General features: G+C 39.3%; 3 protein-coding genes across 3 annotated transcripts; all 3 read left to right on the forward strand.

Moving 5' to 3' along the window:
- Positions 1 to 4,241: 4,241 nt before the first annotated feature.
- Positions 4,242 to 5,057, forward strand: AK88_02612 (uncharacterized protein; the record flags this gene model as incomplete). The annotated part of the gene is made up of 2 exons (XM_012480237.1): positions 4,242 to 4,306; positions 4,409 to 5,057. The coding sequence occupies 2 exons, from the start codon at positions 4,242 to 4,244 to the stop codon at positions 5,055 to 5,057; spliced, it is 714 nt and encodes a 237-aa protein (XP_012335660.1).
- A 2,986-nt stretch (positions 5,058 to 8,043) lies between these two features.
- AK88_02613 (CAMK/CAMKL protein kinase) lies at positions 8,044 to 15,710 on the forward strand (the record flags this gene model as incomplete). Its single annotated transcript, XM_012480238.1, has 5 exons — positions 8,044 to 8,163; positions 8,387 to 8,447; positions 8,658 to 8,900; positions 9,045 to 9,253; positions 9,408 to 15,710. 5 exons carry the CDS (start codon positions 8,044 to 8,046, stop codon positions 15,708 to 15,710), a joined length of 6,936 nt encoding a protein of 2,311 aa, XP_012335661.1.
- Positions 15,711 to 18,078: 2,368 nt separating this feature from the next.
- Positions 18,079 to 19,596, forward strand: AK88_02614 (uncharacterized protein; the record flags this gene model as incomplete). The annotated part of the gene is made up of 1 exon (XM_012480239.1): positions 18,079 to 19,596. The coding sequence occupies one exon, from the start codon at positions 18,079 to 18,081 to the stop codon at positions 19,594 to 19,596; it is 1,518 nt and encodes a 505-aa protein (XP_012335662.1).
- Positions 19,597 to 20,047: the final 451 nt, after the last annotated feature.

The raw sequence follows: 20,047 nt of genomic DNA on the forward strand, positions 1-20,047 counted from the left end.
AAAAAAAAAAAAAAAAAAAAAAAAAAAAAAAAAAAAAAAGCTAACAAAAAAGAAAAAGAAGATAATTAAAAAAAAAAAACAAATTCATAAAAGAAAAAATGAGAGGAAATAAAAAAAAAATATATTGCTACCAATTTTTTAATAATGCTACTTCAGCGTCCATAAAAACATATAATAATATATTTGTATAAGCATGCCACATGTGTTTAAATTTTAGTTTTATGCTGTTTTAAATGGTATTTTGTAAAAATTGCCTTAGTTTATTTTAAGCGAAAAAACGTATAAATATTGTAAAGTATGAAGAAGAATATATGCGACATGGAATTGGGCAAGTAACACGAGTAAGCGGCACCTGATTTGAAGCATTATATTATATGCGCATATATAACGCAGTATAGTCATATAAACTATAACAATAACATAATATTTTCTTACATATACATTTTTTCCATATGCATATGCTTTTATTAATATAAATGTTCGCGTATGCGTGGTGCCGATGGAACAGTGCGGCTTACGCGGATGTATATATATTATTCGCTCGCCGCAAAGCGTACTTAAAAATAATGTATATGTTTTAATACGATTTATATGTTCGTACAAAATATGTACATAAAGTCATGTGTATGTAGTTCTGCGCATATAAGCATTAATAATATTTTATACATTCGCAAGGTGACTTATTTTTCATATAAAAGGGAAAGTGCTATTCTGGCGGAGGCCCGCCTTCACCATATTATTTATGCTTATGCGTAAAACACTATGCACTACATATTATTTATTATGGTATGCCTCTGTGAAGAGATAAACTGCGCATGAGGCAAAGGGGGGAAGTGCTTTTCATTCATAATATTATTATAATACAAAGAAATGCATTCCCTACTACGTGCTACTTTTCTCAATATGCGTACAATTAATGGCCTTACGCGTTTAAGTGTGCTTGCGCTATAAGCCCAAAAAAAAAAAAATAATAAAGGCGTTTTTACAAAACCAGCTTTTTTTTCGCGCATATTTTTTTTATGTAGGGCCACAGCAGTCCCTCGCATATTTAAAGGCATTTGCATATACCCACCATATATATAAGCAAACAAAAATAAGTCCCATGCGTTATGCTACGCATATAAATATTTACCAATACCTTGGGGATATGTACAAGTATAATAATACTCTGAGAAGCCTATTTTTATAATTTGAAAAAATAACGCTTTTTTTTTTTGCTCATGAGAATTATCCGGATTCTTATGTACCGTAATGGGTACATATGGTGTATTTATATATAATATATTTATGTAATTATTTCTCTACCCCTGCACAGTATATTGTATTGTTTATACATATACGTATGAACACACGTTCGTGCAGTTTTACATTTCCATACGAACATTAAGAGAATACGAATTGACCATGCTGTCCCGTTGGGCGCAGCTGTAAACATATGAAGCAAAATTTTGTTGCAATGCTTTGCGTGAGTGATGCTTCCATTCTTACGAAACAAAATATATCATAAAAAGTACTCAACTGGGTGCAGTATGCATCTTTTGTTGATTATGGAGGATGCGCATACGCTCATTTATCGTACCACCACTACGCCTTTTTCTGTCCTAGTGCGTGCTGAAAAAACGCGCAAAAGGAGCTGTTCAAAATGTTAATAAACTGTATATGTTAGTACTGCGTGTTGTTGCATTTATACATATATATATATATATGTACGTCTTTTGTATGCTTTAACCATGCATGCCGTCTGTGCGACAAATTGGGCTTGTGTTCATACTAGGGAAAAACCGTGCGTGGTTGTCTTTCAACTTTTTTAAAGGTGACAAAAAGGCTGCTGGTTTGAAGCACCCTTCAACTCCACTCATATATGTTTTCAAATGTGTCGCATAAAAAAATTACTGAAAGGAAGAAATCTTCCTCTCCCCGCCTCTGTACATCAACATAACACAACAGAGTTACATGAGCGTACATGTCTGTATGTACCACATTTGCATCCTCAGACGAGGTCAGCTTTGTCTAGTGAATTAAAAATATGCAGTGTGCTAAAGAAAGGAAAAAACAACTTTGGGAAAAAATTAATATTTCACAAAATTAAGAAAAAAAAAAAAAACCTTTAAATATGTTTGAGGGGTTTATATGTTGGGTTTAATAACTCCGTGCATGAAGCAGTGAAAAATGCTGATATATCGAAATGGTGAACAAGGGGGAAAAGACAACATATTGTTTTGAAATTCCTTTTTTTTTTTTTTTTTTTCTGGCATGCATTTCGATATGTCATCACTTCCCATGCAACGTAAAAGGCACATGGTATGTGGAAAATATCCAGAACGGGCTCAACGCGCGGGAAAATAAAGTAACAGTAAGACTTCTCTGCACCATTTTTTTATTCATCGCAAAATTATCCGTTCTTTTTTAAAAAGGGAAAAACGCCCCCCTTTCCTCGTATATTTCAAGGCAGATTTGCAATTCACGTGAACGTAAAAAAAGTGACCGGCTCATTTAGCTAATTGTAGAATGAGCATGCGTTTACAATATATAACGCCAATGAACACACAGCACGAATTGCGCTTATGGAAATACGTACAATATAGGTATATTATATGTTTTTTGCACCGCGCGGATCACTTTGTCGTGCCCGTTATAAGCTACTGTATAACTACACAGGGCCATATCCACGCTTGATGGGTTCAATTTGTAAAATGGCAATTTTTTGAGGCCATATGTGACTTTATTAGCGGTAAAAATTAGTGCATATGGTACAGGCGTATATTGCTATATATATAACACGTATGCTGGTATTGCAATTTTTGGCTCGAAACAAAAATGATGCAAAAAATAGCACAAAATGTGGCATCGCTTGTACGGCATATATAAAATATATATGCATAAACAGGTAGATAAGGTGCGTATGTATCGCCCCCGACATCTGGTGCTCCATAACTGTGTCGAGTATTATTTCGCGGCGTATTACCCATATGTCGTTATGGGAAAGAATTACACTGAACTGGCATATAAAACACCAGGTGCTCTTTCCTCTCTGGCGGATTAATTTTAAGGCTTTTTAAACCTGTTTAACTTTTGGGGGGCACGCCCTATATGTTTTCACATTTATGAGGTTTTTTTTTATGTTCTTCTCCACCGCGTGAACAATGTTTCTTCTTTTTTCCTGCGCACAAAATTTTCAGAGGAAATCTTTATGCACTACTTTTACAAATTGCGTTTAAGGCATGTTTACAGCATTTGTTCTCTGCGCGGACGTTTGTGCAACCCTCCCGACAAATGCAAACGCGGTGAATGGATCTCCACCATAACGCAATATTTCATTTTTTATATAACCACAAAAGCGGCAACAAAAAATATACAAATGTATGCGCAGCGCTTATAATATTTTAACTACATATATTGAGATTGTACAATAATATATATAAATGTTTCCTTTTATGCTTACCACGCGACGCGTAGTTTTTTTTTCTTGGGCTTTTTCCACCGTCGAATTGAATTTTTTTTTTTCCCAATTTGTATGTTTCATTTTTTTATAAACTCCACAATTTTTTCTTTTTTTTACATGTTCATTTTTTACAAATTCAACCCAAAATAGATGCAATTGCAAAGTAAAACACCACTGTGTTTTAATTTCCTTGGAGAGAACATTTGATAATTTCTTTGAACAGAAAGTTTACTCAAGCGATTGCTTTATTTAAAAAAAAAAAAAGCAAAAAAAGCTTCGTATAAATAATTACGCATTTGGAACCTCCCTTCTGTATAACTCCTTTAAGTGTTTTCTTTCTTTTAACCCGCATATACACAATGAGGTAAGTCCATACTTACGACATTCGGCACAGGATTTATGTGCTTTTGTTACGAACTCTTCCCCTAAGGAAGGAGTTGGGGGGGAACATATACAAGAGAGGCAACACCCACCCCAGCGTACATATAAATGTTTATAGGCATATCCCCAAGTTGTTGTTGATGCGCTCTTCTATATGTGCTTTCTTATACTTGTGGCGTTCTTGTACGGGAAGAGATGTTAACCATTGTACTGGGGAAAAAAAACGCGGCGCCGCATTAGCTGATCAAATGAACAACAATCACGTACATACAGCACTATGCGGCGCGGCTATTTTGTGTTGCAAACGCGACATTTCATACTGTTTGTGTCGAATTTAATGAGCCTGCATTTGCGTTGGAGGGATACATGTATCCATGTGAATGCTGTTCATTTGTTATGCCTCTTCATTTGTGCACGCATGTCATTGGGGCCCCGCCTGGGGAATAATTATATAAATTACATGTGTTATATAAATTACATATGGTATGTACGTTATGTATGTAAGTATATGTTGCGCATGCACACTGCGTGAGCGATTTACCCACTCTGACTTTCCCTTCCATTTCCCCTTTTTCCCCTCCTTAGCAAGCTAAATCAAGATCTCCTAAAAAAGGCCATCTCCGATGTGTTCGAAGGCACAAAAACGAAGAAGAGAAAATTCGTGGAGACGATTGAGCTCCAGATCGGTCTGAAGGATTACGACACGCAGAGAGACAAGCGTTTTTCAGGAACGGTAAAATTATCAAATGAAGTGAGAAAAAAATTGAAGGTATGCATATTAGGAGATGCTGTACACGTGGAGGAAGCACAGAAATTAGAATTAGACTATATGGACATAGAAGCGATGAAAAAATTAAATAAAGATAAAACATTAGTTAAAAAGTTGGCCAAAAAATATGATGCATTTTTAGCAAGTCAGGTTATCTTACCACAAATTCCAAAACTGCTTGGTCCAGGTTTAAACAAGGCAGGAAAGTTTCCTTCCCTAATTACGCACAATGATAAAATAAATGATAAAATCTTAGAATTAAAATCTTCTATAAAATTTCAACTGAAGAAAGTTTTATGCATGGGTGTTCCTGTTGGTCATGCGAATTTGAAAGAGGAGGAACTCAGATCCAACATTGTGCATGCCATTAACTTCTTAGTTTCTCTTTTGAAAAAAAATTGGCAAAACATTAGGACCTTGCACATTAAGAGCACCATGGGAAAGCCTCAGAGAATTTACGGCTAAGCGGCGGCTTCATTGTTTTTAAGCGACGAGTTCACAACAATCAGAGGGGCCCTCTCAATTTCACACATACTCTCCCCCGTGGACGTTTGCATCGGAAAATGTGTGCGTGTAATGCGCCTCCATAGAGCGACACGCGCGTACATGTGACGAGTGCCTGTGCCACAAATGTAAAAGGAAAACCTGGTCATGCGTCCAGAAACACGGGAACAACACAGACGGAGATGGGGAGAACCAATGGTTGTACTTAAGGGCTTACCACACAGGAATGAATTCGTAAAAATAAAAAAATATGTTGTGGAGATGAACATAAAATATGTACGCCCATATATATATATATATATTTATTCTTGTACTTATTTATTCTTTTTTTTTTTTTTTCCTTATGAGCTTATTACGCTGTTATCACCTTCCCCTTTTTTCCAAGTAACCAACTTTTTTTTTCTTTTTTTTTTTTCTTCGAATACCAATATTTTGAAAAACTTTTGTTCTGTTTCCAATTTCGAATTAGAATAAAAAGGAAAAAAACAAAAAAAAAGGACTAGAAATTACCTTTCTAAGTTACATAATATATTGGAAGATTTTTAACAAATCGTTCATAAGAAAATAAAAAAAAAAAGTGCAGGCGATACGACACACAGAAGGAGGACATCACTGGGAAGCACACGAAGCAGAAATGTCAAGGCAAGTACCAACAGAAGGGCGCGTCAGCAATTGTTTACTGCAACAGGGGAAGCAAAACAAAATAATAATCCCTCAAAAAAAAAAAAAAAAAAGGATGCAATGTGTGCAATTTCGTCTTATGGCAACTTAACTCTATGCGCATTTCCCCCAGGGTCATCCGTTGTATAATAAAATAGGGCAAAAGGTGTGGTGGTTGCTTCGTCGCGATGTTACTATTTTTTTTCTGCCCCTCTGTTACGAAATTGTTTACAGTAATATATTTCCACATAGTGCCTTTTGCGTGTCAACCAGACGGAAATGATTAAATGGTTTCAAAAAGGAGACACACTGGTGGGGTGTGCCAGTCTGTCCATATACACATGTCCCAAATTGTATCGAAATGGCAACATAATTTGTTTTACCTGTCATTTTTTGTTTTTTTTTTTTTTTTTCACTTTTTTCGTTTAATACATCAGTTACTTAATCTGCTCTTTCATGAGTGGTGTCCCAAATGATTACTCCCCCCAGTCAATGTCTACTAAGGGGCAGATTTTTCCCAATGGGCACAACTTTCAAAAACGATAAAATTGGACAAGCAAAGGATAATGCCTTATCGCTTCACCCCTTCTGACATATGCTGTCGTGCATGAAAGTGCAATAATGGGGACATATCGAATGGACTAAATGAAATATGTAATGCTCCTTTTTAAGAGAAACGAAAAAAATACCATTCCACCACTCAAATAATAAAATGGAACGATGGAAGTAGACTGAGCACTGTGTCACAAAGGCATGTTTTAATTTCTTTTAAAGGGGTTACAACAATGGTGTTACATCCATTGAAACATTGTTAAGCATGCACATTTTTTTTTTTTTTTTTTTTTTTTTTTTGAGTGCTGGAAGCTACTCTGTAGGTCTACATACCCACAGGGGCTCCACTCTTATAAATGTGAACATCTTTTTTCCAAAGGGGTGACATGAAAATGGGGGCATACACATGCAGGGTAATACAAAGAGCTTATTAAAGCATTTTATAGAAGAAGCATACGCCTTTTTGTTTGTCCTGCTACGTACTCTATCATCGACCAACTTTGAAACCCACCTACTTTGTCTTCACTTTTTTTTTTTTTTATATGCCCCATTTTCTCTAACCACCTGAAAACAAATACGAATATGCACAAGTCTGAGGCCCGAAGGCTGCTTTTTATCCTTTGCCCAAATGGTTTGTACATTACGAAGATTGCTTTGTGCTTAAATTATACATTTACACTTGTCGCAGAACTGGAACAGGTCTTCTGTTTGTTCTTTTACACGTTACACACGCTCCGCTTAAGTTTTCTCATTACCCAATGCTACACATGCATGCGTTGTTATGCATACGTTGCTCATTTATAAAAGGGGGAAATAAAAAAATGCACACTTTTGTAAATCAGTTTTTGCCTTATTCACATTTCATACATAGTTCACAAATTAAGGAAAAACAAATGAACGAACAAACTTTGTTTAATTAAAAAATGTCCTATCGCCTGTTTTTTTTTTTTTTTTTTTTTTTTTACATGGGGTTATATGTGAACAAATGCGCATTGCCTAAAGGGTTACACGCACGCTGTGCACACGGATATAATTTTTTTTGAAGTCTTAAACAGGAGACAATACGTATCAATCATTTATTTTTTTTGTTGTTATTTTTTTTGTTTGTTACTGATTTTTATTTAACCATATACATGTGCCTATTTTTTTGTTCTTCGCAAAAATCTGCGTAATTTGACCTAGCACAGAATTTGCTCGTCCGCCGTTGTCACGTGCGTTGTTCGTTTTGGCATAGACGGGGCGCACATGTTGAGCTACTTGTCTGGCGTTAATCCGCATTCCACTTGTCTTTCATCCCCTTTGTGTGTACCCTCCTGTCGCTCATCTGCCCATGAGCTTTTTTTGTGCCCCGTAAATATTGCCTACCTAATTTTTGCCACCTCCTGCATTTTTCATTCTTAAAAATATGTTAATTCAAAATGAGACACGATTGCAAAGTCAAGGTGATCGTTTTGTTTCGTGCGAGAGACGCGTCAGCGTGAGTTCCCGTTCCGCTGTGTCCCCTTCTGCGTCTCGTGTCCTGCGTGCCCATATTCGTGTCATCAGTTTGCCCCCAATTTGTTCTTCCCCTCTGTGTTGCATCCAAGCTTCGCTGCTCATACTTCCTCACGGACTGTTCTATTTCTGACCTAATTTTGGTTGCTTCATCTACCGACTACGTGCTCCCTTCCGGAGCTCGCTCTATTCGCCCTCTTCTGCTTTTCCTTTTTTCCCCTTATTCCTTTGTTTCACCCGCATGGCACTCATGGACAAGTGGCGACCAGAGTGGGACACAGAGCTTCGCCTGCTCCCACAAGTCGAATCCATTGCCGATCAAGACCTGCAAATAACCGAAGATATATTTTTCCTATGGCAGGTAATATTAACAAAAAAAAAAAGGGACACTTTTTGATACCGTGAGGGGGTTACTTCTATGAAACGATTTTTTTTTTTTCATACGATGATTGACACGTCGCGTTGCTAAGAATAAGTATATATGCTCCTTTTTGCATGAAATCTGCCACTATTTCTCTTTTTTTTTTTTTCCTATTTTCATTACATTACATATCCGTTCTGCCCGTCCCGCCTTCTCAACGCAGTTCTTAAAGATGTACCACACCTCTATGCCGCACGTTCGGAACCTCATTGATTTCATAACAAGTAAAAAAATGAAACAAAAATGTGCGGCTGCACATTTAAATAAAGTATCCAAATGGGGTGCTCTCTGCCGATACACTATCCCCGTTTTACTGCCCCATGTCATCCGATGTACATTCCAAGTATAGTAATACTAGCGATAATAACATCACACCGCAACTAAAACGGTGTCAACATTTATGTGATCCCTTCCTTTTTGCACCCCCTTTGAAGTTAAAAAGCCAGAGCCGCTCACATGGGGCGAACACATTGACGACTACATGTGTAGGGGAATAGACAGGGGGCAGAAATTATTTAATTTGTTAGTTTCAGATGGCAAAAGAATACAGCCCAGATATTCCAAGAAGAAATTATGCGATACGTTGCTGTACTTTCGCCTTAAGAATTACATCATCTTGGAGAAAATAAATACTGGCTCCGTTGGGCAGGTTCACTTAGCTTTGGACAAAAGCACAGGTTAATATCTATGCGCTACAATGTGCGGCGGAATGCGCACTCGTGGCTCCCAGCACAGATAAAGACCCCATGCACAATTAACGGCATAATTATATGCCTATCCCCACATGCACTGCCCCCTACTCACGGCGCTACCCCCCACAGATACCCTCGTCGCGGCGAAGGCCATAGACAAATCCACTGTCCAAGGCGATGAAGAACTCTTTCAAAAGCTCAAGGAGGAGATCAGCATTTCCTGCAGAATGAACCACCCCTGTGTTGTAAAAACAACCAATGTCCTTGAGACGAGGGATAAAATTATTCAAATTATGGAGTACTGCGATGGAGGGGACCTCATATCCTACGTCAGAAATGTAGGTCCTAGTCTGTTATATCAAGCGAGCACATGTGCATATGTATATTTGTGCGCATAAATGTATATGTACACATGTGTTCGTGCCCCTAACACCGCGTGACCACTCATATCACCCCTAACTGCACCCACGTTGTCCCTTCCCACCACCGCAGAAGGTCCACCTGGAGGAACTCAGCGCGCAGTACTTCTTTCGAAAAATCGTCCAAGGGCTCCAGTACATGCACCGAAACAACGTGTCTCACAGGGACTTGAAACCAGAAAATATCTTCTTATGCAAAAGACAACTAAGTCAAAGAGAAAAGACGTTAATACGAATAGGAAAGTTACCATCATGCTCCGAATACGAATTGAAGATAGGGGACTTCGGAGCCTCATGTGTTAATGAAAAAAACAAATTACATCACGATATAGTGGGAACCCTAAGTTATGCTGCTCCGGAGGTCTTAGGATGTAAGACTACCTGTGGTTATAGCAGTCAAAAGGCAGATGTCTGGAGTCTCGGGATTATCCTCTATGCCATGTTATTCGGTTTACTCCCCTTTGACAATGAAGGAAAGGATCTTAAAGAAGCTTACAACTCGATTATAAAAAATAAAATCGTCTTTCCCAAACATAGGGTAAATAGAATTTCTATGAATGCCAGAAATTTGCTCTCTGGAATGCTCACCATCAATCCAGCTAATCGCCTGTCCCTTGATGAGGTGGAGAAACATGAATGGCTAGCTGATACGGGGAAAACCAAGTTGGAAGTATCTCACGTACATAAGAAAATGAATTTCCCCATTTCATCCACCGTCGCTTATCCAGTAGGCAGCGGTAAGAACGACATGGATTTTGAAACGTTTAAAAAATTGTTTCTATTAAAGAGGGAAAATGGTTCTGCGATTACAAACCTTCGCGTCCCGGCGGTGGTGGCAAGTGCGGTGCCGCGAGACGCTCAACATATGGTACCAAACGGTGCGCAAAACGGGGTGGTAATAAACATAGTGCCGAGCAGTGTGCAAAACGTCGCGTCTGGTATGGTGCCTCATGCGATCCCATGCGCCTCTCCTTTTGGAGCGCCCTACGCTAAGCCCTACGCAAGTGCAAGGCCCAAGGAGAACGACCAGGCGGGAGCTTGTCCACGTAGTGGTCACGAGAAGGGCCAAGTGTGTCATGTGCGAGGAAGCAACTCGCTCTTGCAGAGGTGCGATCCCCACCACGTGAAGCAAAATAAGAATCAAAACGCAAGCACAAATCATGGGCAGTTGTACTTGTACGACGACAAGGGGGTTTTGAACAATCACGTGAATCATCCAAATGTGGCACAGCAAAAGATAGAGAACCCCGTTTACGCAGACGCCCTGCTTGCACAGAAAAAGAAAAACCAAGGGGACACATTACATAGGTATGCATTAAACCAAAAGAATGAAGAGAAGGGAAAAACCCTCACGGAAACAAACACAAAACACACAAATGATGGTAACGATAAAAGCAAAGTGTGCACTCAAAAAGGAATCATAAATAATCAAAATAACTACTACGGGGAAAAAACATATTTCAAAAATCATATACTAGACAATACGTGCGTGAATGGGAAGAATAAAAATGAGACTAGCAGCGTCAACTACTATGATGGTAAGCCACAACAATTAGAGCAGCTAGAAAAAAATAAACTTAAGTCGGTGGACCAAGTGAATAAGAACCCCCACCTGTGTGCAAAGACAAACAACACTTATGATTTTTACTTCAATAAAAATAACATATACAGAAATCAAAGCAACAATATATTTCTTCTACCATGTAAGGAAAACCTCATAGGGAAAAATAATGTATATAGTAATTTGTACTTCTTCAAAGGATCGGACGATTTTAAAGTAACCTCCAGTGGGAGGTCTACTCTGTTACGGCATTACGATCAGGGTACGCTGACCACAAGTAGGGAATACGACACCAGTTGCAGGTTCAAATGTTCTTCCAATGCGAGTGATGGACGAGAGTCCACTAACACCATCAACTCGAATTGCACAAACATCACTCCTAGTCATAAGAAGACACCAGCTCCCGACAAAGTAAATGTCTCACCGAGTGATACATTGTTTTACCAAAATCCTAATTACAACCATCATGTACAGTACAAATATTATTACTATGATGATAAGGGGACGTATGTAGGGTGCTTAAGCAACCAAACTACTGGACGTACTTGCGCCTCTTCCTGTGTGTTGCTTGAAAATCAAGTCAACTGTGCTGCTAACAATGCTGATTACACAAAGGAATGGACATGTAGAAGGGGAGTCTCCGAATATGTCGAAGCAGGTACATCCAGCAACAGTAACAATAGCAGTAGTAATAATAACAATGCGTGCTCATCTGACCTTAAGAGGGAACACCCTTTTGTTAAACACATAGAGGGGGAAGGGCGCACAAAGTTGGCTAGCTACGAGTGGGGTACAGTCGCTAAAGGTGCGCTGTTCGCCGCTTCTGAAAATAGAGCAAATGTGATGGCAACAGAGGTGAGGGTGGTTAGCAAAGAGAGGAATGATTTGGCAGGTTGCCATGGGCATCCACGTGTGGTGCAGCAAGTGGGAAGAGCAGCACAGGTGGGTGGTCAAATGGGTAAGCACGCCAGTAACACAACAAGGGACACCCTGCTCACCGACGGAAGCATTACATCTAAGGTAAGCACACCCACGAACAACGATGCAGAACTACAAGTACGTCTCATGGACTCCAAAAAGAAAGACACCTGTATTGTTCTTAAAAAGGAAGGAATATCCCCCACTGGAAATAAACACTCGTCCCTTATCAAATCCCAACACGTAACAAAAATTGTTACTGTTGGTGAAGGTACCAACGACCAAATGGACGACGTGAATGGCCACCCTAAGGAGAGTCACCAAAAGGAAAACAAATATACCCTCAACCTGTTCATACAAAAGGGGACAATTAACGAGCACACAAAAATGGATATAACGCAACAGAAAAATACTCCACAAAGGGATTACACTGACGAGCAGTCCGATAAATGGAACATGCAGTGTGGAGAGAAAGACGATAGAGAAGAATTCCTTCCCAGTGGGAGTGCCCCACTACAAAATTACACTGTGAACACGCAGAACAGCGAAGTGGATAATAACGCAGATGAGCAAGTACATAATACCATCGAGCGCATTGAACGGAAAACAGAACAGGACAATCAAAAAGAAACACATAAAGGGGATAGGAATTCTCCCGACAAAATACTTTCATTTCTGCCACGCAAGGAGGAAACTAAAAATGTGAGTAGCCAACAAGGGAGTAATACACCAAGGGAACAACACACCGAAGGAGAGTGTAAGGGAACCCTCGAACACAGCTATAGCGATGCAAGTGAAACGAAGAGGAAAAAAAAGAAAAAAAAAAAATTTAGCAGCATCAATAATCCAAGTAAAGAAATTCAACGAGGCCAATCCAAAAGTGACCCAAGTGGTGATGACAAAGAGGTAAACCACGTGGACAAAAAAAAAAATATAACTAACCCTAGTATAAAGAACAACCGTAGTGGTAATGATGGACAGTGTGGAGAGACACATTCATGTGGAGAGAGCTACAACAACAGTGGAACAAGGACCAACCACTACGGCACTGACATTGCAGTACACGGTGTGCACAAAAGTTCGAGTAAAGATGAGGGGGGAAAAAATAAAGTGGACAAGCACAGAAAAAGGGTAAATGAAAAAGCTACAGAAAAATCTGACATGACAAACTTATCCAAATGTGACAGTCATGAGGAAGAGAAAAAAGATGGGGCAGAATTCCGACGCTATACTAGCACAGAGAAAACAACATATAGTCATCTGGAGGAGGAAGAAACCTTATGCAAAAACGAGGATAGAAAGAAACCAAGGCATAATAAAATATTTAATGAAGAACAGGTAGACGGAGAAAACAAATTTTTGCTACTAAAAAAAGTGTACTATTCAGACGATAGGGACGTCCATGTACTGCCCAACAGTGAGAACCAACATGACAGGAAAGAATACATCAATTTTGAGAAAATATTTCCCCACAATAAAAGGAAGACGAATACAAACCACATTGCCGCTTTAGGGTACTATAAAGGAAGTAACTTATGTTTTAGTAAAAGGGTGAAAAAAGACAGAAATCAACGGGGCAAGGAAAAGGAAAACGTCGTAAAGAATCAAGTGGACGTATACCACAGAACACATAATCCCAGAAGTACAAATCATATAATAAATATCAGACACTTCAATGAATGGTACTACACGAACGGGTGTAGCCGACATGAATTAACAACGAAGGAGAAAGGTCCATCCAACGAAAGGGTTCCAATTTATAATACAGTGGCACCATATGATGCAGAACAGGTAAGTGACAAGGAATATGTTTATTTTTCCTCGAACAAAATTGAGTACATCAAATGTGCTACTCCAAGTACCAACAACCAGGATAGCCACCACACATACAGTTCCCATTATCACAACCATACGATGAACGAAACGAACGGGGAGTTATCCAACCCGCTTAGTGATGCACATGTGGTAAGCGCAGACACATCCAGTACTAAGTGCAGTGAAGAAACGGACACGGGGCAACCGCATCAATGGAGGGAGAAGCCTATGCAGTCAGGGCACAATTTGAACGCGATCGTTGACAGGCATGGCGGAAAGGGCTCCACATACAATAGGGGCGACATCACAAGTGGAAGATGCATCCCCAATTTGGAAAGCCACGTATTTAACCACTCCCCAATTGACCAGTTGACGAATGTGCATGAGAATCAAGATAACGAACCCACGCGCACGGAGAGGTGCCCTGTTAGGGAAGAGAACAGTAGGGAAGAATATTCCCTCGAAAAGGTAGGATCCACTAACAGCAGTACCAGCAACGACAGTAATGGATGCAGAAGGAAGAGCCAAGGAATAAGCACACACCTCGAAGAGATAAGCAGCGTTTTCACATCCGACGCCACAAACAACTCATACATTGGGAACGATATAATTAGAAGGAAAGATTACACCTCCTTGTATGACGACGTGAACAAATCATACTCGATCATCCAAAATGTAAGCTATGAAAATGAGATCACGAAAGCAAAAATGAAGAATGAAAAAAGGGAAAGGATTATAACGCGATGTGATGCGAAGGAGAAGATTCAAGGGAATGAAGAATGTGAACAAGGTGAGGAGCTTCGCGTAAAGATGGCCTGCCCAACGGAACACTCTACCCCTAATCAGAGCAGCGATAAATGCGAACCGCCTAAAAGCACAACTATGAAAATATCACAGAATAATAAGCGCCCAACGAACAGGAAGAAGGGATGTTCAGGGGAAGAGGAACAAGACAAAGGTGCAAAGGGTGAGGGGGAAAAAGCCACGCCGTTTACACTTAAGAACGGGCCAGTTTGGAAAAATTCGCCAAGTAATGTTCAAAATTGTTACGAAGTGGAATTCCATGAAGAGTTAAATAGAGACCTGTCTGAAGGAAGCCTGGAGAGAGATAAATCTCAAACACTTGGCAGTAGCGCCAATGGAAAGGACACCCACTTGTTAGAAAAGGATGAGGGGAAGAATCCACACATGGACACACAACACATCTACATGATGAATTCGAATTTAAAAAAGCAAAAACCACAAGGTGCAAAAGGACAACATGAAAAGAAGCAAACAGGAATTGTGCTTAATGGACCCATCGACAAGAAAGACACTCCACATGAATTCACATCGAGTAAAACAAATGAAGAGCTAACTAAAAATAAAAAAGAAACAACCCTTAAGGAAACCAATAGTGACAGAAGTAAACACGTACCAAGTTGGAACATCTTGAATGTACAGAAAAATGACACCATCCATTCGAAGGAGAAACGTGCAGATTATCTAACACATAATAGAAGCTACGATTTGAAAAGCGCTAGGAGTAATTTATTGAGTATGTCCTATGATGAAAATATAAGAAAGGATTACAAACATGGTAACTTATTAGTGAACCCTAAAGATATAGTATCCCTGCATGATTTAAAATCGAGTGAAAATGATGAAAAGAACAAAATTCTGTACTACTACAATTTGGATACCACTCCAGCAAACTTGGACATTCTGAATAATCTCATGTTTTACTCATCGCATGTTAATCCATATAGGCATTACAAAAATAACTACCTTATAAGGAAAACCTCCCTCACTGAGGAGGGTGTTAATGTAGCAAACTCCAAGCAGAGTAGTGATAATAACAGAACTGAACAAAGGAGTGATCAGCAAAATGAATCTCCAGCAGTGGACCACAATTTGAGGAACTACCTAAATTTAAACAAGACATCCATTCAGAACATGGCAAAAATGAAAAGAAATTATACCCGTGAACAAAATTATGAAAACAAATTTGGTACAAAAGTAGAAGACCAAAGGGAAGCAAATTCCTTGTATCCCAAGCTAAGGTGGATGAACATTTTTAGCAGAAATTCAAGCAAGCACTAGACCCATTCTGGGGGGGCATCAACCCCATTTTGCTTTTTAACATGCTTTATGAAAAGGTGTTAATCGAAAGAGGCATCCCAATGCGTATGCAAATAGACGTGTGTTTTTGTGCACCCTTTACATTCATGCGGAGGGGAGGAGGGGGATCTAGGTTAAACTGGGTACTCTTCTTGTTTAGTCTTTTGTCATCGGGCATTTTTATCAGCATGCAGCGGCTTAGCCGCTCATACTCAGTTGCGTTTATAAAATTGTACATATTTATATATTCGTATGCACTACTTCTACCGCAACACGGCTGCGCCACTGACAGGGGCTCTACTTCACCCTTTTGAATGACCCTTTGTGGCATCACACCATTCTACATTTTGACATAATTCATCATGGCACTTCCAAGCAGATGCTCCTTTACGTGTCATATGTGCCCGACTGTTATACCTACCCCTATGTGCGTACACTTACGCGTATGTGTGTGCAGTGGAACAATTAAATGGACGTAGTCTCCCTCATGCCCGTCCCATATGACCACTCGTGTGCGCAGGTAAGTACCACTAAGGATTGGCAAACAAATCCTCTTATCTTCTACTGGAGGTGACACGTCTCTCTTGGAGATTCTGAGCAAAATCGGAGGTAGCTGTATCTTTTTTTTTTTTTTTTTTTTTTTTTTTTTCACCTATCACTTACACCTTGGCTCCAGTTTTTACACAAAACGGGTCAACATTTTTGCACATTCGTGTCTTTCACGTTTGGGAAAATACACAAATGGTGTATTCGTGGATGAACTCAAAGGGGGTTCCAAATGTGGGAACTTATTTAATATGCCAATAGGTGAAAAAAAAAAAAAAATCGTACAATTGCACAAATTTAATGCCGCAAAATATGCGGGATACTCATTTCTAGCATAAGTGCTATGAAAGGTTGGAGCCTTTTCTATACACATGCAGAATCCACGTGCAGGGTGTTTTCATATGCACAGTATTACTTATGTGGTACGATATCTGACTTAATTTTTTAGGCGCCAAATTTGGACTATCCATTTTTTATGTTGCATATTATATTTTTCCCTTTCGTGTCACCTTTTTATCACCTGGCTTTTTCCCTGCCGTGGTGACTTCCTTTACATTTTCAAGGAACGGAAAGCCGGGAGAGAGGAAAAATTACACAAACGTAGCAGTATTTAGTCCCTTTAATCGTGTGCTCGATTGTGGTATGCCTGCTTCTATACCAAAGCGTCCTCTTTTCTGTTGAGCTCTCCTACATGTTCTTCACTTCATGTTTTATTTTATTTTATTTTTTTTTTTGGTTCAGTTTGTGAGGTGTCACGTGTTTAGTTCGCCATGTATTCAATAATTTCTATTTTTTTTTTTATAACCACTTGGCTTAGTTTTTTCTCTTTCCCAATCAGGCTGCCCCTTTTTTTTATATTATACATGTTTCATTTCGGTTTCCGTTTGGGCGAGGATTGTCCTTTTTTTTTTTTTTTTTTTTCTTCTTATCCCCATTGCGGTCCGATTCGTGCACGGTTGCTATACGTGTCAAGTCTCTCCCTTTCTGTTTTTTATACTACACGATGAAGTTCTCCCATGCATGAACCACGAAACAAGATCAAGGGAAACTAAAAAAAATCGGTAAGCCAAAACTTTTGAAGAGTGTAAAATTCGAGTAGCTTCTGAATTTACCGCCTTTCGCGCAAGCGTGTGGAATAAAGCAAATTTATATTATATGCTTAACCCAGAATGGCTTGAGTGTTTTATTGTTACAAGTCGTATTTGAAAGACCTATGAGGGAAATGGAGGACCTTTTTTAGGGCCCCAAAAAATGCAGTGCATATTGTAGGCATTAAAGATAAATATAACCCCCTCATTGCGCGAATGCGTAAGGTGCAACTATCACCTAGGAGAAACAAACACACGCGGGAACGTACGTGCATATAATGTACATTTAAAAAAGTTACCACCGCATTTGTGTTCTTTTCGTTTTATATCAGTTTTCCCACGGAACCGGAAACAAAGTCTCGCCCTGCGAAAAAGAGGAACCCTCCTTGGGTAATTTTCCTTAGCGAAGTTATCTGACCACCCAGGGTCTGCAGACTTCTTACGGAGCCTTGCCAAAAAAGGGAGTGACACAAACATCAGACACTCGTGGCAACATTTATTACAAGTCCGTACGCACGTAGTGTGCTCGAAGGAGGGACCACGGGTTCTCAGTCCAAGTTGAAACACATTTTGCTGAGAGGGGTTACCTCCAAGGGGATTTCACAAAATAGGGACTTCAGGTGTGCCTTTCTGAAGGAGTCCTAGGGAAGGAAGGCACACTGCCCCCTTTTCAACCGCCCCCCTTTTTACAACCTGTTCCCTCCCTGTGAGAAGCCATGGGAGACAACGCCGGAAGCTCGGGCAACAACCCCGTGATCTCCATCGGCAACATCCGGGGGTTCGGGGGCTGTGATTACGGATCCTTTCGAATGTCCAACGAGTTTTTAGGATGGAAAAACAAAAAAACAAACAGCGTATACCAGTACAAGTGCAGTGACATAAGTGAAGGGGAGTGGATAAAAACAAGCTACAACAATAACAGGCTATACCTAAAGTTCAATGAACAGAAAGGCAATTTGATCATCTTCTTTGACGGATTTCCAGATCGAAATACACCTGAAATAACTCAGCATTTTCAGAAATATTTTAATCTCAAATTAGCTAACAGGAAGCTAGCTACGAAAGGATGGCACTGGGGAGAATTCAAGTTAGAAAATTCTAACATAAATTTTGACATAGACAACAAATATGCATTCAGTATACCAACGAATAATATAAACCAACTGAATGTGCAGATAAAGACTGATATAGCAATGGAATTAAAAAATGAGGACAGTAAAAAAACGGATGAAGATTTTTTATCAGAAATACGTTTCTGTTATCCACACGAAAATGAGGAAAATCAACATTTTCAGAAATTTAAAAATGATTTGCTGGAGAAAGTAAATATAGGAGACTCCAAAAGTGAATGCATTGCCTCCCTTGCAAATATTCCTCTCCTGGTCCCAAGAGGAAGATACGAAATCGAAATGTACTCAAAGTCATTCAAGCTACATGGAAAGTCCTACGATTTTACCGTTCAATATACTAATATAAATAAAATGTTGTTAGTACCCAGAAGTAACTCCAATCAGTACGTTTTAATCTTTAGCCTAAATAACAAAATGAAGCAAGGACAAACTGAGTACCCATTCATTTTGGTTCAGCTCAATAACGATGACGAAATGGAACTGGACATCAATGCAAGTGATGAGGATCTAAAAAAATATAAATTAGAAAAAACACTCAGCGGAAATCAATACGATGTAGTCACTAGACTCTTTACTGCGCTGGTTAAAAAAAGTGCCATAATTCCAGGGGACTACAGAACAGCAAAAAATGAATATGGTATTACATGCAGTTATAGAGCAGCCAGCGGACAGCTTTACCCGCTAAATAAATATTTCCTCTTTATTGTTAAACCCGTTATTCTAATCTCCTTTGACGATATTGTCACACTCACTTTCCAGAGAACGGGAAATATAAATCAACACCGTTTCTTCTCTCTTATTATAAAACACAAAAGAGGAATGAGTTATGAATATACCAATATAGACAAAAATGAATACCTCCCTCTCCTGGAATTTTTAAAGAGTAAAAATATACACATTCAGGATGATGCCAATGCTGCGGATAAAAAACAGGACTTTGTCGATGGACTCTCCGAATCGGATGAAGAAGATTACGTTGCGGATGATGATGACGACGACGAAGAGGATTACGTCGCAGAAGATGAGGATGACGATGACGACGATGATGGAGGCAGTGGATCCGACGAGGAAGAGGAGGAGGAAGAAGAAGATGATGATGATTAGGGTTAGCAAATGTAGCCCTCCACATAGTAACAGTTAGCCGAACTCCTTTCTCAATAATGCGTGCATTTATGGACACAGGGATGGGCGCATCAGTTTGCTGCAATTTGGGCGGTAAATCAAATGGTGTTTTCCGGACTGGGGAAAAAAAACATCAAAGACGTCGGCGCAAAGATAAGCACAAACGGACATACAGACCAGCCTCTATAGTTGCGTGACTCTCTAAACCATTCAGTCCACACTTGCATGCACACCATCTCGTAACACCTTTATTTCGTGTTGCTCTTTTTGAATTTTTCACCTTAACGATTTTTTTTTTTTTTTTTTTTCTTTTTTACCACACGGTGACACATTTCAAAAAAAAACACAAAAAAAAAAAAAAAAAAAACGTAACTTCCACATGTGTACACTACTGGTCAGCATAGTGACAGACGCGTAAATGTTTGACCACTGT

Source organism: Plasmodium fragile (genome assembly GCF_000956335.1).
Source record: "Plasmodium fragile strain nilgiri unplaced genomic scaffold supercont1.26, whole genome shotgun sequence".
NCBI classification, from domain to species: Eukaryota; Apicomplexa; class Aconoidasida; order Haemosporida; family Plasmodiidae; genus Plasmodium; species Plasmodium fragile.